The sequence below is a fragment of the Chelmon rostratus genome, chromosome 21 (assembly GCF_017976325.1).
Source record: "Chelmon rostratus isolate fCheRos1 chromosome 21, fCheRos1.pri, whole genome shotgun sequence".
In the NCBI taxonomy this organism is placed as follows: Eukaryota; Metazoa; Chordata; class Actinopteri; order Chaetodontiformes; family Chaetodontidae; genus Chelmon; species Chelmon rostratus.
Genome location: NC_055678.1, coordinates 7,282,847 through 7,296,565, shown reverse-complemented (window position 1 = coordinate 7,296,565; position 13,719 = coordinate 7,282,847). Strand labels below are relative to the sequence as shown.

At 45.4% G+C, this 13,719-nt stretch overlaps 1 protein-coding gene across 1 annotated transcript; it reads left to right on the top strand.

Annotated features, from left to right (window-relative positions):
- Window positions 1-5,201: 5,201 nt before the first annotated feature.
- Window positions 5,202-7,169, top strand: foxi1 (forkhead box i1). The gene is made up of 2 exons (XM_041963080.1): window positions 5,202-5,956; window positions 6,216-7,169. The coding sequence occupies exons 1-2, from the start codon at window positions 5,359-5,361 to the stop codon at window positions 6,752-6,754; spliced, it is 1,137 nt and encodes a 378-aa protein (XP_041819014.1). The 5' UTR covers window positions 5,202-5,358; the 3' UTR covers window positions 6,755-7,169.
- The last annotated feature ends 6,550 nt before the right edge of the window (window positions 7,170-13,719 follow it).

The window sequence follows — 13,719 nt, the reverse complement described above, 5'->3', positions numbered from 1 at the left end:
ACTGCCTGTGAGTAATTACCAAAGAGACACAAACCTTCGGCTTGTGTATATATCATTTTAAGGTCAAATTGATAGTCTCGACACCACCGGTTTCCTACTACGTCAAATCATGTCCACGCTGTCTTTGCACCAGTGAATTGGAGCAGCAGTTATTTAATGGCTGATGTCATTTCAGAGTTGAAATATCTCTGCTTAGAAAATCTCATTTCATGGCTCTCCCTGTGCCACGTTATTGTCTTTAAGGGACCACCGAGGAAACGGTGAGCAGAGTGTATTTAACCTCTCTGCAGCTCACGGTGAGCCCAGCACAGTCCGGTTTTTGGCTCTAACAGACAGGCAACATCTGATCTCTCCAAGGATGTAATCAGGAGCTGAGGTGTAAATCTGCCCAGAATTAAGCTAATGCAACCGGCAGCAGTGAAGCAGAAGGCCAGGCCGGTTGTATTTCTCCCTCGGTCAGCGCGCTGTCTGCAGGGCTGCCTCCTTAGCTCCTGGAGACTGACTGTCAGGGCCAAACAGTAATTGGTCAGAGGGGACGACACAGAGAGGAACATCTAATTACCAAGAAACATGCTCTCCTCCTCGGGCCTCGCAGGTAGACGAATGCCTTGTGATATTTATGTGCTAACGGTAGCTGAACTTTGAGGTGAGGCCACCTGCTCAAAAATACGCTTTTTGCTACGTCACCTGGATGTTTGGCCTTCATCGTGCAGAATGATGCACATTCTTTCCCCATGCATCTGCTGAAGGGGGAGCATTTCTCCGTGCTCACCTTAAATCTCAGTTAAAGACATGCATGCGCCAGGTGATTTTGTGACATCACAACCAGCTCACCAGCAGCGCCTATTTTGCCTGTGGAAGCTTGCTGAGTTTGGTGTTGACAGCTCCCTGGTGACTCAGGGACAGATCTTTTACTGAGTCTATTTTTATGTTCCCTTGATGCGCTTCTCTCACTCTTAAACAGATAAAAAATGTGTTAACAAAGGTGATCAAGGTCTGCAGCAGCATCGCAGGTACTCAGCGGAAAAAGTCTGATTTATATGAGTTTGTCATATAAATTAGTTGTTGTTTAAGAAAGCAGGCTCCTTCCTGTCTGACAGCAACCGCCTCCTGCACCCAGAGGTTCAGACCTTGCCTCCAGGTTCCTGCTTCAAATGCCCACAAGCCAAAACCAACAAATACAAACACTCAGATGCTTCACAGCTAAACTCCAGCGGTGAAAGCTAATATCAGTCCAACCACGCTTGCTAAATACTTCTTAGCTTGACTTACTTGACTTTGGAAGCCAGTCTTGGTCAGGTACGCAACTTACACAAGAGTGATGTGGGACTTGAAGCCCCCACATGCACTGAGAACTTACTTTTCATTGGATTTGAATACTTTCAGATTCCTACATTCTGGATTTCGATTGAGGAAGAGCATAATTTTCAGAAATTTTAATAAGGTAGTTGGAGATTTTTGTCAGAAACCCCCCCCCAAAACATAGTGGACACTAATTATTATTTGGAACATAATATTTATATATATTTGGAACATGCTTGCAGCCACCTTTAATTTAAAATCTCTGTTTTTATTATCACTCTGTTACTTATTTCGAAGTATATGGTTGGCCTTTCAAATTGACATCTCTCTGCAGAGATCTTGCATTATCCAGCAGCCAAATGTGGGTTTAAAATGCTGTACATCATTTTATTAACATCCATATGAGTTGTGACAGTATGACACAATGAAATTTGAAGTGTTTAATAAGAAAAGTGAGGAGCTTGCTCTTAAAACTACCCATTATGCATCCCCTTAGACTCCTGAAACGAGTTGAAAAAAAAGTGCAAAGCTCAGCTAGCGATACATTCTAAATGTTTCTTGCAGTGGATGTGTCTTTGCCATCTTGAAGAATAAAGACCAGTGAGTGTGGTGATGAAGGATGCTCCGAGGCCAGGCAGCTCCTCCGCCTGCCAAGTTTCACATCACAACACTTCAAGTGTCTTTAAATCTCCTGCACAGTCAGGGCTGCAGAGGAGTCAACTTTCTGCAAAGTATTCAGCAAGAGCAGCTTTTAGCTTCACACGTCGCTCTGCACCCGGGCTGAGCATTAATTAGCACTCAGGCTGTGTTGTCTGTCTTGGCTTTGTTCCTCCACTGGGGGGAGACTCTGAGAAGGACAAGCCCCTGGCTGCACAAAGGGATAATTTTGTTTACACAGTCAGAATTAATGACTTTATCTGGGCCCCTCATGATTTTATTGGCCTTAAGTGCATCTAATGGTCTGGTAATTACTTCAAAGCAATAAACAGCTAGCAGATGTCTAATTCATACGGCCACATGGTTAAAGCCAAGGTAGAAAACAAGCCTTATTAACCCAGAGGGTCTTTGTTGTTTCCTGTAAGCATTTAGCTGTAATCCCGGGAGTAAAGAGTGCTGACTAAGTACTGAACGGAGCAGTGCTGGCGATTCCCCCGTCACCTGCAGCAGCACCGGTACAGCCTGAAGGGGCCTGCGGTGGCTCTGCCCTGCCTCCATGACCCCGCCGTGATTGACCTGATCTCCCAGAGAAAAGCTCCCATGACCTCAGAAATCTTGAGGAAACAGGGGATGAAGACAGACATGGCAGCGCAACAATAGCCAACCCCCTCCCACGCCTCCCCTCCCACACACACAGTGAGCATGTTTGAATTATTGCTTTACAATGACACGGGGGCTTGGGGTTGCCGTGTCGAGGCCAAGTTTGACATCTCTGAACTTAATCTGAGAGGGGAAAAAGACAGAAAACTGTGATTGATGGCTGCTCAAACACAAACATAACCTGCTCCTGATTTCTGATGTCGGCCTATTTTTAATCAAGCCCGATGCAAAAGAGCTAATTGGTGAGACTACAACCCAAATTCCAAAAAAGTTCCAAAAAATTTGACATATATTCAACTGAAAACAGTACAAACACAATATAAAATATTAATGTTTCACCTCATCAGCTTCACTGATTTTAGTAAATTTATGCTTAATCTGAATTTGATGCAGCAACACGTTTCAAATAAATTGGGACAGGAGCAACAAAAGAAAGAAAGCTGTGGAATGACACAGAAAAACACCTGTTTAGAACATTCCACAGGTAAACAGGTTGATTGGTAACAGGTGATAGTATCATGATTGGGTATGAAAGGAGCATCCTGGAAAGACTGTTCACCACTTTGAGAACACATGACTGTATACAGGATGTTACTGCGCGACCACTGTTTGTTTGCAAATGACTTAATTCTGTTTTTATCTATTTTATGCAGCATTGCAACTTTTTTTGAATCAATGTTGTCTAATGAAAAATCAAAAAATCTTTATAACACAAACATTATTATTATTATTATTATTATTATTATTATTATTATTATTAGAAGTCATCAAGGGTCCTGATACCTGCAGCAACACAAAACTTCCCTTAAGATTGTGAATATTTAGTGTCAGGCTGAGGAGGAGCACTGCAGTCTTTGCTTGAACTGTTCCAGATTCAGATGTCCAGTCAGCAGTCAGCAGTAATTAGCTGTACCGGGTGTTAGACACCTAACAGGTTGTGTTGTTTTCATCTGGGGGTTAAATGCCACCTCCCCCCCGTGGAGTCCACTGCTCGCTGCTGCTGTACAGCCTGTGGCCGGGACAACACCTCGGAGCCAAACAATTACATCAAGGTCATGGAGAGGAGGAATGTTCGGCCGATTAGTGCGGGGTCCGGCTGCAGCCTGCAGAGCGCACTGTTCGCAGGGATGACAGCACACCCGAGCGCATTCAAATCCAAAACTGACTTGTTGCGGCTCATTTTCGTTTGAGCCCTAAACACGCCACAGACCGAGCGTTGGGCCTGCGTCCAGACGCAGAGAAACTCCAGTCTGGGTGCAGTGTTAGTCTGTAGTGGTTGTGTTAAACTAGAAAGAAGCTTAAACTAAACTTACAGAGCAACTGAAGGATCTTTGGGCTTTATCGGCTTTAATTTCCACTTTTCTCTCAATCGAAACTGGGACTATTTGCCTCCCAGAGGTCAGTTTAGTAACCACCGGAGGTTGGCAGTGTCCGTCTGAACAAATTCACAAAATAAGTGCAAAGTTTGCTGGAGCAGATTCTTATTTTATGTGCAAAATCCTCTTAGTATGAGCTTTAATATTCTGACATCGTGTGACATATTGGCTCGGTGACACTTGTAACAGCACGTTTAAGGGTTCTACTTTAAGTTATTCACATTTTTACTCATCTCATTCTAATCTTCTAGCATTATTAGACCATGTAAGTTGAAGTTTTACCTTTAATTTCAGTTATCTAAGCTATTAAAACACTTTCAGGTATCTCATTCAAATGTTAACGTGGCAGAAAACCTGTTGAACTGTTGGTTTGTTCGTTTTTGTTTGTTAAATTCGCAGAGGTTCATGTAACAGAAGACATGATTACACATTAGAGCGGTTTTATTACAGGGCAGGTACAGTGCAGGTGTTTTCACTGGAAGTCTGCTGCCTGTATTTTTTTTCCACGAGTCACTTGTTGACACTAAACCTGCGGCACTTGTGAAGTGTTTATTGCAAACGAGTTTCTTTTAAGAGAAGGTGGATTTCTGCAAAGACACGCGGGTCTCTTCAGCGGGTTCTGACATGGTGACAAAAAGTGTGCAAAAACACGCGAATTAGAGTTTATTCTATTTTTTATCGAGCTGTCACAGCCCTGATTCATCGTTCATCAGCACTGCTGATAAATATAGTTTTAGACGTACGTGCATTTGTTTGGGATTGACAAAGATCTGCTTCTGACAGCTGAAGTTTGTAAAAGAAAATCAAATATTTGCTTTTCACGCATGTGAGAGCCGCTGAGTTCAAATTAGACCTTGTAGTTTTAATCCCCGTGTCATGAGATGTCAGGCGAAAAATGATCCGAAATATATTTGGAAACCGTCAAAGTTGAGGACAAATAATTATTCTGCCACCTTCAATATTCTATCATATTTAATACATCATATAGTGCTATAGCTCAACTTTGTACTTCACTTTCTTTGCGAGTTTTGTTAAAACAAACTGTAAATATGAAGACTTGCCTCTAGCCAACACAAGCTCCAGTGCGTAATTACGCACGGGCAGTGGTTAGAAGTCACTAACGTGCCTTAAAGGCAGTTAAAAGCAGTATCGGTGCTCATTGATAGGGAGATTAGGCGCAATACAACAGGGCTGTAGCGGGACAGAATAGAGGGGTGTGACCAGCCCAAAAGTTTTCTTCAATGGGCTACCTGTGGAGGCGCGGGCGCCGCGCATAAATACTCCTCCCTCTGAGGATGAGTTCAGTCCTGAGGGAGAGAAGCAGAGACGAAATTAGGTTTTGGGAATCTGGTTAGGGCGGATTATGAACGCTTTTGGACACCAACCATCTAACCAGCAGACCAGCCCTATTCAGCACCACAGCGCTCAGGAGCTCCTAGACATGGCCGTGTACTGCGACAACTACGGTGTGTACCAGCAGAACCTCCACCACCATCACCCCCAGAGGCCGCCGGCGCACCCCTCCAGCTACGGCCTCGGAGAGTACACCTCACCGTCCACGAACCCGTACCTGTGGCTGAACGGACCCAGCATCAACTCCTCTCCTTATCTTCCCGGGAACAACGGCACGTCCTACATACAGTCCGGATATGGGTCAAACCAGAGGCAGTTCTTGCCGCCTCCCACCGGGTTCGGTGGAGCGGATCTGGGGTGGCTGTCCATATCCAGCCAGCAGGAACTCTTCAAGATGGTCAGACCACCTTACTCCTACTCGGCACTGATAGCGATGGCCATCCAGAACGCCCAAGACAAGAAGCTGACTCTGAGTCAGATCTATCAGTATGTAGCTGACAACTTCCCTTTCTACAAGAAGAGCAAAGCTGGATGGCAGAACTCAATCCGCCACAACTTGTCGCTGAACGACTGCTTCAAAAAAGTGGCCCGGGACGAGGATGACCCCGGTGAGTCTGGGATCTTCCTCACTAAATTAAATATTTTTATTGATCTATCTGTGGCTTGAATCGCGTGTGCACTATTGATGCTGTTTTTTTGTCTTGGTAAAACTCTTAAAATTGTTGAAACCGCTCTTGGAACAACTGGAATAATATAGTTTATTGTTGGTTTGATTAGGGTTTATAGATCAAATTAACAATTCAGCAGTGTGCAGGGAAAATCCGGCCCAGACGTTTGACCCTGACTGTTTTTACCCCCCCCCTCCAGGTAAAGGGAACTACTGGACGCTGGACCCCAACTGTGAGAAGATGTTCGACAACGGGAACTTCAGGCGGAAGAGGAAAAGGAGAGCCGACATCAGCGGAGCGGACGGCGGCGCAGCTCTCCCCGTCAAGTCGGAGGACGGCCCGCACAAGCTCTCCGACACCGCCAGCCTGCTGAGCTCCTCCCCGCCCAGCCTGCACGGATCCCCGGCCTCCACGGAGCCCAAGTCGTCCCCGTCTCCCTCCGCGGAGCACAGCCCGTGTTTCAGCAGCTTCGTGTCCAGCGTTAGCTCGCTGCTGGCGGCCGGCGGCGGCGGCGGCGACGGCTCCCGGGGCGGGGAGCGGGACTACGGCTCCGGGCACCTCGGGGGACTGTCTCAAACCAGAGAGGGCATGTCAGGACTGGGCTCCTACTCGCCCACTTTAATCTCTCCTCTGAACTCTGACAACAACAGAATGAACTACTACACATCAGTACAGAGCCTCTCCAACCATTTCAGTGTTAATAACCTCATTTACAGCCGGGAAGGAACAGAGGTGTAGGCCGTCTGTCTGCGTCCGCCGGGCTGCGTAAACAAAACTAATCCATCCTCCAGTAGCCTTCACGTCTCTTTAGTGGCCCACTTATCTCTCATGATCTGGTTCAGTGGGCCTCGTTGTAAAAGTAGCACTGGATCTGAACTGGTATTATTCCACTCTCCAACTGGGAAAATATATTTCGGTGTATTATAAAGGAATATTCAACACGTGTTAATTTGTAGTAAATGAATTCACCAGTGAGCCCACGGAACTTTCTCAATGAACCGACTGATGGACGCGTACTTTACTTATTTGTTTTTATTGTTATTATTATTATTATTGTTGTAGCAAGAGGACAATATGTACAGAAATTATTTTCATAAGAAAATACAAAACATGTATTTTAGACTGGATTGTGTTTTATTTAAACTCACGTCGATGTTTGAATAAAAGTCATTTATTTTAACTCCATGATTGAGGCTTATGTGTCATTTTCCTGCTTTGTGAGTGCTGGATGGAAAAAAAAAAGTCAAGGCCGCTTTGATAATATTCCACTTTATAAAAACTCGCTTTATTTATCTGCTGTTTGGCTGCTGAAAATCACTTTTATACTCCTATAATATTCTCTCTGCCTTCATCCTCTTGCATGGTAACTCATCAGCACCCTTCTTTTGCAAGTTTCAAACATTTCTGTCTCACACAGGCCGAAGCAGCCTTTGAAAATATCCACATGAAGTCCTCAAAGAGCTAAATAAACCAGTAAAAAAAACGCCTCAGCGCCTGTCAGGAAATCTGAAGTCAAGTGGCCATAAGCAGTAAAGTGTGTAAGACAGAGACATTTTCCGCTTGTCACTTCCAATAGCCCCGTTTCAACAAGCAATCAGACCTTTAACTTACTTCCACGAGGTTCAGAAGTTCAGCTTTTTGTCTGGCCTGGATTTGACGCACAGTGCGCCTGTTTGATGTTAACCTGTTTGCGGAATATTGCACCTGTCTGCGTCTATTCCCAAAGTCTTGTCACGCAAAACGCGGCCCGTTTCGTGTGTGTCTGTGTGAATCCCGTTAATGGGATTTGTTTGTTTTGTTTCTTGCTTCTTCTCTTTTTTTTTTCCTTTTTTTGTATCGGGGACCACTTTGGAAGAGCATCCGCTGAACAAGAGGGTTCAACGGCGTGTAAGGTTCTTTTGTTGTGCTTGTGTGACCCGGGGGACGGAACAGAAAGGCCGCTGCTGGGGAGAGAACATGAAGCAGCCCATGCAGAGGAAATGTTCAAGTGATTTAACACCCCTGTCCTGTCTTATTTTCAAACAATATGGATACGCACGGAATCAAAGCCTGTCAATAAAAGGAAACACCTCTTAATTGGTTGATAATTGAAATCACTCAGGCGCTCCGTGGTCTGGAATAAAAGAAAAATTAATTGACAAGACTTTCGTGCCCCTTGTTGGAACACAAAGGAAGCTGGCAATTCAAGAGATCCCCTCCTGGGCTCAAATGAAAATATTGCGATCTGAAGATCTGGGAACAAATTATCTCCCTCAGGCCACATTTTGCTCTATTATCTGTGGAGCAGGGCCACGGATCAGACAAAGAGGATTTTTGTCATACAGGAGCAGGTTCTCACAGTAACTAGTTTTCTGATGAAATCCTCATCACGTCCAGTGAATGGAGTATAAAGCCTTTCACAATAAGAGGCCTTTTAGTGCTTATTACTGTCATTTCTTGCTCCCTCAGTCACAATCTTTTCGTTCTTTTTCAATTTTCTGGACACTATAATTCGGTTTTACCTTAAAAAGTCTATTAAATCAGGCAGCTGTGGAATGTAACTAAGTACATTTACCCAAGTACTGTGCTCTAGTGCAATTTTGAGGTACTTTACTTGACTATTTCCATTTTATTCTACTTTATATTTCTACTCTGCCACATTTTGGAAGCACATATTGTTCTTTTAACTCCTCTATTTGGAAACTTTAGTCACTGGTTTCTTTGCAGATTCAGATTACTAACACAAATAAAACATAGTCACACACACACATACACATATTCTGCTGTATTATTACAGATAAAGATGCTCTTCAGTATATAAGGTTGATGCTTATGCAATAACTAAAATCCACAAATCTAATATATAGAGTATTATTTTGAAATGGACCATGCTGCATAATGAGTGCTTTTGTTTTTGGTACTTTAAATATATTTTGATGTATACTTTAATGCACAAAGTATTTCTGGACGGTGGTTCTTTACTTCAGTAAAAGATCGGACAACTTTGTCCACCACTGATATCAAGGCGCAACCCCAAGCTTGCATGCAAAGCAAACAACAGAGTACCTCCACTTGCTTTCCAAGTTCGATTCCGCCCTCCCAGTTCTCAGAAATGTAACGCTCCAGTGCCCTGTGCCTGAAGGGCACATTTACTCGGCTCCCATGAATATCAGTCAGGCCACCATGTCTCTGCTCCACCTGCTTGAGGGCCCCTGGCTCCAGGGCTGAAGGCCCAGGCCCAGCAGAATACCTCAGCGTAAGGGTGGCCGCCAGTCCCCACACATGCCTAGTGGGCTAAACCCATAATGATGGGTTTCAGCCTCAAAGGGTCATCCCTCCAAGGCGAGGTTGGCTCATAATTGAAGGAGTTGGTGTTTCAGAACTGGATTATTTTAATCCTTTTTCTCTTTACGGGACTAGATACTCTAGCAAGTCATCCGGTGCCAACTGAGAGCAGGGGTGGGTGTTTCCTGAAAACTGCATCATCTGCTTCGCCTTTTCTTTGGAAGAGAAAGAGCAAATCTAACCGCTACAGCGAGAGCGAATAAACGAATACACAGACAAGGCTGCTGCTCTGTTTAGTTTAAGCTGCTTTTTTTTGGTTTAGGATGCCAGTTTGGATATCACAGCCAGAAAGACGTGAGGAAGAGTCGTCTGCAGCTCGGGACCTGGGGGCTCGTCCACGTTAGTCAGTGAGAGACATGAGCCACAGTGATGAATCACTGCTGGATAAAGTTGCACTCAGCAGAGTGAGAAACTTAACCCCCATTAGCTCTCAAGCGAGATCTCCTCAACTGATAAATAAGCAACTATAAGAAGACGCACCACCCTCCTTCACTCGAAAACCTCCTTTTAAACACGCACTGTGCAGGTTTTTGTCCAGCCACGTGCTGCGGACTTATTTCTGAAGATGCAGATCAACCTTAAGATGTGCTTTGTGAGACAATTTGTTGGTTTGTAAAGCATTCAGGATTTCAAATAAAAAGATGTGTCCAGAGCCTAATAATTCTCCACAGCCCATATAACACTAGCTTACAGACAAATCTGAGGGGTAATATGAAAAGGGAGACTGTGCGTCTGACCCCAGTGAAGAACATGATAGCTTGGCCGCAGGGGGGCTGATTACAGTCTGGGTCTACCCTGAAATTTCACATCTGTTTGTAGCAGTCAGTGGGAATTATAGGGATAATTTCTTATATTACAGCTCAATCTCTTGAGGAAGTTAAATATTTAAGAGAACAATATGATGACAGCTTCTGGGGAAGCCACTATGCGGCTGTGACGGGGGGGCACCTCTCTTCGCCGCACTTTAAAAGAATTGTGTGTGCAAGTGATAGCTGAGGAGAATGTCTATCAATTGGCATGACCCGATTCGGTTTCATCATACCCCAACCGAGGCCCATAAAAAGCCTAACGTATGGGCCGTTAACGGCATGGAATCCCCGCTCCGGATGAGCAGCCATATGGATTATTTTATACAGAACAAGAGGCATCAGAGCGCAGAGTGCTCTGCTGCTGAGAGCCTGTGAAAAATGTGGCGACACCTCTCGCCACACTTGTCACACTCTGCTTAGCTTTGCTCTTTTTTTTCTTTTTATCTCTGCCTTTGATTCAGATAAAGAGTCAGATTTAAAACGCCTGTTATACACCTTAAAATCATCACACCTGAATGCTAAAATGCCTAAAAACGCGAGAATCCCTCGCAGTTAAAACAGCGTCCCCACCGTGCAATCAGTTGTTTCTGCTGCACGTATAATTTGCTTTTATCATGTCGACCTCGAGTGCTTCTCTCCGTTCTCGCAGTGATTCGGATACCAGGGCCTAGAATTATTGGTGAGCACAGGAAGGGCAGCCACTTCACGGCCCGTAAGGCTTGCCAGCAGAGGAACCTGCCGAAAGAGTCTGAAAGAGATACAAGGATTAACGGACTAGAACGAGTCCCAGTAAATCCACAGCCGCGGCCTGTCTTCACGTCGCTCTGCCTGGAAAACCTATCCCCAAAACAATGTAACTTATCCCCCCGCTCGCTCTATTGCTGGAATATATTTTGACAAAGTCTTTGTTCTCACATTAGGGAACTGTAGGCAGATCATCCGTTATCCGTGACCTTTGTCATAACAAACCATGGCAGTGGTTTTACACACCGCTGAGACGCCAGAAAAGAAAGTTCTCATCGACCGGACTGATGTTTCAAACAAGTTCTGGGTCGTTCTGACTCGCTTGAAGCCAACCCTCTGCGACATAAAGTGAAAAATCCAAATGCAGTATGCGAAGGAAACACTCACTTACATTGTCTGACAATCTCAATACAGTGAGAGGCTCTTAAACTCCTCAACAGATCTGCAGCCATTCATCACCTACATGAAATTCCAAACCATGACCTTATGAGAACAATATCCAGGGTTCATGGAACATCAATTTCTACGTGCAGTGCAGCAGAACAAATATCTGAGTAACGGCCAATATGTAATCATTTTAGCTCGGTTCAGGGACCGCTTTAAGTCTTGCACATGATAATGGTTCATTTGACCTGTCGGGGCACGCTAGAACTCACTGTGGGGATTGCTGCAGTGTGTGAATAAGATGAAGACATACTGTAAAAAATAAATAAAAACAAATGAATTTTTAGACTAAAGCAACTGGACCGAATACCATTTCAGGGGACAATAGCATGTTTTGTGCTGCAGACGCCTTGCAGTGATACCACCCGGCTAGCAACACCTGCATGCTGTCATTACCTGCTCTTCACAGACAGGAAGTGGTGACAGATGACAGAGGAAGTAGCTTCCCAGAGGGAATCCATTTTACCCGCTGCAGCTTGGACTTTCGGTGGTGAGACGGAAGTGAGGAGATCATTCGGTGCTCGGGGGATCCTGAAAATAGCTACCTCTGTACGGCTTGTCAGTCATTATCAGTGGTTCTAAAGGAAGCTATCTCTCAGTGTGGATGTTGTCAAAAGACGCAGCCCACCTGGATCACCTCTTAACTCTGAGACACAGCTTGATGCGCGTCATCCGGGAACAGATATGGAGCCATGTTTCCCTGCACAGACGTTGCAGAAGCAAAGGCTGTATGAGCTTTTTATGACCGGCTCCCATGATGCATTATTCAGCTTCAGTCCCGTCTGATGCTGGTGCATCTGCCCCGAGGAATTCATTGACTGCCCCCCCCCCAAAACAACACTCCACCGGCCCCTAATGAGACCCCCTACCTCCTGCCTCTATTATGAGGGATGCATACCAATAGAGAGACAGGAGAGGGGAGACAGACTGCAGCCTCAGAGACCTCTGGAGCCCTCCCTGGCCTAAACCATCAAACGCACCCCTCACAGAGAGTCAAATAATGGGCCCGATCAACATTTAACCAAGTTTTCCCCATGTAAGCCGCAGATGATCTGTGGCTCTAAATGATGGCCTTTCAAAAGGGACAGGCATGCCCCCTCCAAATGCTCCTTTTGTGTTCGCCACTAATCCCGGCCTCCACTTCAAGGCCCTGGCTCACTTCTGAGGCAGCTGCTATCAACTTAAAGAGGAGGCAAAGAAAGGCGGCACTTTTAAAGTGCTTTAATCAAGAAGATGTAATACCATGATAAGATGATCACCCCCTTAAGCATGTAATTGTACCACAATCAGCTATTAATATTATTACAATCCTTGGCTTTCATTCTTTTATTCCCCGGAATAATTAACGTGCTGAAATTTCCGCACAGTATGAGAACACAGGCCCGGCATTGTTTCGTCATTATGATACTTTCTTTAAAAACTGTGTCGGATTCAGTGCATTGGCCTCCTCGTGGAGCACAGGTGCTATTTTAGGAGTACGGAGATACCGCGCACATGAAAATCAGCCCGGCTTGTGTGCCAGGCAAGTGTTCAAACAAACATCAGTGTGCAGCAAGTGCTGTGTGTTGACTCTGGTTGTGGAGTCTGTCAACCCCAAACAGCTTGTGTGTCAACCGTAAACACAAGACGTGCACCCTGTCCGGGAAAACAGGCTTCCCGGCTCGGTGCTGCTGGGAAAGCTCCTGTGCTAACACTCCGAGTTGCGCTCAGTCTGCCGTCACGATGATACCCGGGATAAAAACTCATTTAACGCGGCCTGTTCCCCTTTTGTCATGCGATGGCATTCCAGCGCCATGACATAATCCGGGATGCGCACACGCACACGTGCGGCCATGCATGTTTTCATATGCGCGTGTGTGCGCCCACTCCACACCGGCGCTGACAGCCGAGAGGCCGACGTCATCCACAGAAGTGTGTTGACATGCCCCCACTTGACAAAGGGGCCATTTTTTTTAAATTCACCATGAGGGAGAATAGGTTTTTTACAGGCCTCGGATAAACAGCGAGAGGGAAGCACTGTATTTAGCCTGTGAAATAAGTAGCTGATGACTGTGTGAATCGCTGGGTCGCTCTCATGGCCTCGTGTTGACTCACATTCATTTAAAGGAGAAGCAGAGTAGACAGGAACACTAATGACAGAGGGGCAGCATTTTGCATCACAGTATGCATCCTAATAATGATGTGGCCTGCTAATCTCAGCTCCTGCACGAGGAGATCATAGTTTATCTGGCGTTCAGCGAAGCAAAATCCATGCACACCACGACAGAGTTTGGCGGTTTTGATGATATCTCGCGGTGGCCCTCTCAGTCGTCTTGTGTTGCAAACCAGGCTGTGATTTAAAGGGCCTTGTTTTTCTAACCCCTACTGCTCTCAGCATGCAGC